This window comes from Perca fluviatilis, chromosome 23 (assembly GCF_010015445.1).
Source record: "Perca fluviatilis chromosome 23, GENO_Pfluv_1.0, whole genome shotgun sequence".
NCBI lineage: Eukaryota > Metazoa > Chordata > Actinopteri > Perciformes > Percidae > Perca > Perca fluviatilis.
This window is the reverse complement of record NC_053134.1, coordinates 2430878-2434385: the sequence shown is the minus strand read 5'-3', so window position 1 is coordinate 2434385 and position 3508 is coordinate 2430878. Positions and strand designations below refer to the sequence as shown.

Below are 3508 nucleotides of genomic sequence, written 5' to 3'. Positions count from 1 at the left end.
TGTCTACTTGTGTGTGTCTGTGTGTCTACATGTGTGTGTCTGTATGTGTGTGTGTGTGTGTGTGTGTGTGTGTGTGTGTCTACATGTGTGTCTGTGTCTTGTGTGTGTCTGTATGTGTCTGTATGCATGTGCTGTGTGTGTCTACATGTGTGTGTGTCTGTGTGTGTCTACATGTGTGTCTGTGTGTCTACATGTGTGTCTGTATGTGTCTGTATGTGTCTGTATGAGTGTGCTGTGTGTGTGTGTGTGTGTGTGTGTCTGTCTGTCTGTCTATCTGTGTGTGTGTCTGTGCGTGCGTGCGTGCGTGCGTGTGTGTGTGTGTGTGTGTGTGTGCGTGTGTGTGTGTCTGTGCGTGTGTTCGCACGTGCGCGCCTCCTGCATCTGTACAGGAAGTTGGTCCTGTTTGATGTTTCTGCTTCACACGGACAGAAATCAAAAGCGAATGTAAACTTTAAACCTGCATTAGAACTATATGCCAATAAATTACGCATCAATTACTAAGAGAAACATTGAAAAAAAAACAATAATAAAGTGCTGCCATTGGGCAAAAGGCGGATCGTTTCCAAGAGTTTTCCCTCCCTCCCCTCCCTCCCTCCCTGACTCACGCGCTAATGGAAGACTTGTTTCAGATGAGGAAAGTTAGCTTTATAATCCATCCTGTGGCGAAATGAATTCCCCTCTCGATCGCACAAAAAGAGAAGCTCTCCGTGCAGTCTGAAGTCAAAGCAGAGCACAGGATGACCCCCCCAGCCCCCCAATATTTAGAAGAGCTAGATTTGGTACGGTAAAAAATAACGCTCAAAACATGTACATATTCCTTCACTTCCCTTGCCCTTGAACTGCCGTTGCAGACGTCTTTCTTTCTCTCTTTCTCCGGGAAAATGATGCTGCCTTCAGGTGCGCTCGCAAAAACGTCGAGATCTATAAGCGACCTGACGGTAAACAGTATCTGTGTCCATCAAGGGTGTAGGTTTGGTTTCAACATTGGGGGGGGGGGGGCACATAACAGTTCCTCCCTTAAATAAAATATTGAGCGTCAAACACTTCATTTCCTGCATCCTGCATGGTGCATTTTCATGCAACAATTTCAGTATATAGATTGTTTATAGCTCTCGACATTTCCTATTTTTGAGGGAGGGGGGCAAATCTACCCCTTCTGGGGCGGCCTGTAGTTCACCCAGTAAAGCGTGCGCCCCATGTAGGCTGAGTCCTTTGCAGCGGCCCCCCTCCTCTCTCTCTCTCTCTCTCTCTCTCTCTCTCTCTCTCTCTCTCTCTCTCTCTCTCTCTCTCTCTCTCTCTCTCTCTCTCTCTCTCTCTCTCTCTCTCTCTCTCTGTCTGTCTCTCTCTCTCCCCCCACTTTCCTGTCTATCCACTGTCTATCTAATAAAGGGAACTACCTGTTCTAAATATTGGGACTAATATCACATATGCACTACACACTCAATTTCGATTAAATCCAGCAGAATGCAGGAAATGGAAGTGTTTGACTCTCCAAAATGTTCAACAACCACCAGACCCCCAAAGATATAATGCGCCGCCCCGCCAATGTTTAAACAAACCCTACTGGCCCACTCAGACGTCTGTGAGCTTCCCGGTGTAGGTTTTGCGCGGGCTGCAGTTGGTGTATTTGATGGAGTCCGCGTCCGCGTCGTTGTCCAGGAAGTCCGACTTGCACAGAGACGGCTTGCTGTCGCTCCTGTTGAACTCCCCGAACTGCACCTGCTGCTGCTGCTGCTGCCCGCAGGTCACGTGCGTGTACTGGAACTGCTCCTCGTGCTCCGTCTCCCGGTGATAAAAGTAGTTGAAGTTGGACACGATGACGGGCACCGGGAGCGCGATGGTCAGCACGCCGGCGATGGCGCACAGCGAGCCCACGATCTTCCCCCCGATGGTCACGGGACACATGTCCCCGTAGCCCACGGTCGTCATGGAAACCACGGCCCACCAGAAGGCGTCCGGGATGCTGCTGAAGCCCGAGTCCGGGTCGTCCGTCTCCGCGAAGTACACCGCGCTGGAGAAGAGGATGACGCCGATGAAGAGGAAGAAGATGAGAAGGCCGAGCTCGCGCATGCTCGCCTGCAGCGTCTTCCCCAGGATCTGCAGCCCCTTGGAGTGGCGGGACAGCTTGAAGATGCGGAAGACGCGCACGAGGCGGATGACGCGCAGGATGGCGAGCGACATGGCCTGCTGCCCGTTGCCCTGGTGCTCCGCGAGCTCCAGCCCGAGCGTGATGAAGTACGGCATGATGGCCACGATGTCGATGGTGTTCATGATGTTCTTGAAGAACGCCGCTTTGCTCGGGCACGCGAGGAAGCGCACCAGCAGCTCGAAGGAGAACCAGATGATGCACAGGGTCTCCACGATGAAGAACGGGTCCGTGAAGGGGTTCGCTTTCGTCTTTGCGCGCGCCGCGGTTCCGTTCCCGTTCCCGGCGAGCGCTGGCTCGTCAAAAGTCGTCCTGGCGTCCTCGCGGAACTCGGGCAAAGTCTCCAGGCAGAAGATCACAATGGAGATGAGGATGACGAGCACGGAGACGATGGCGATGCCCCGCGCGGGCCCCGAGCTCTCCGGGTACTCGAACAGGAGCCAGACCTGCCGCTGGAACTCGCTCTCCGGCAGCGCGCGCTCCTCCTCCTTAATAAACCCCTCGTCCTCTTTGAAATTCTCGATCACGGCCTCCCCCAGCTCGTAGAACTTAATCTCCTCCATGAAGATGTCCACGGGCACGTTGACGGGTCGGCGCAGCCGCCCGCCAGACTGGTAGTAGTACAGGATGGCGTCGAAGCTCGGCCGGTTCCGGTCGAAGAAGTACTCGTTGCGCAGCGGGTCGAAGAAGCGCATTCGCTTGCGCGGGTTCCCCAGCAGCGTGGCGGGGAACTGCGCGAGCGTCTTGAGCTGTGTCTCGAAGCGCAGCCCGGAGATGTTGATGACCACGCGCTCGCAGCACTCCTGGTGGTGGTCCAGCTGGGTCTCCGACTGCGCTCTCTCCGCCGGCGCGTACACATCCTGCGCGGACAGCCCGGCCAGAGCCACAGTCTCATCCAGGTTCTCCCCGGGCACCACTGTCATCTTTCTCCCCCCACCGCCCCCGGAACCAGGGCGACACTTCCCCGCAGCCTCAGTCCTCTATGACCCCTCTCCTGGCACCCGACACTTCCGCGCGTATTTTGGAGCGGTTTTCCCTCTCTCTTTCTTTCTCTTTCTCTTTCTTTCTCTTTCTCCGTTACGTCTGCGGGTGAGCTGCTTCCACTGGCATTTGTTTGAGCCAATAACCCCCCCCACCCGGCCCCTCCACCTCCACGCTCTCACCTATTTCCCCGTCCACGCGCTGGCTGCTGTAGTCTGGACTATCCACTCCGCTCTGCTGTCACATTCGCTGCATCCTAAGCAGGTTTTGCCCTCCCCGAGCTGACGTGTGGCGCGTGTGTCTGTGTCTGCTCTCTCTCTCTCTCTCTTTTTTTTTTTTTTTTGTGTGTGTGTGTCTCTCTCTCTCTCTGTCTCTCTGTGT

General features: G+C 54.9%; 1 protein-coding gene across 1 annotated transcript; it reads right to left on the bottom strand.

Annotated features, from left to right (window-relative positions):
• Positions 1 to 1521: 1521 nt before the first annotated feature.
• On the bottom strand, positions 1522 to 3257 carry LOC120553041 (shaker-related potassium channel tsha2-like). Its single transcript, XM_039791096.1, has one exon. The coding sequence runs from the start codon at positions 3067 to 3069 to the stop codon at positions 1573 to 1575; it is 1497 nt and encodes a 498-aa protein (XP_039647030.1). The 5' UTR covers positions 3070 to 3257; the 3' UTR covers positions 1522 to 1572.
• Between the last annotated feature and the right edge of the window lie 251 nt (positions 3258 to 3508).

Bases quoted from the DNA above. Each gene is read 5' to 3' on its own strand.
- LOC120553041 (XM_039791096.1), bottom strand. From the start codon at position 3,069: ATGACAGTGGTGCCCGGGGAGAACCTGGATGAGACTGTGGCTCTGGCC.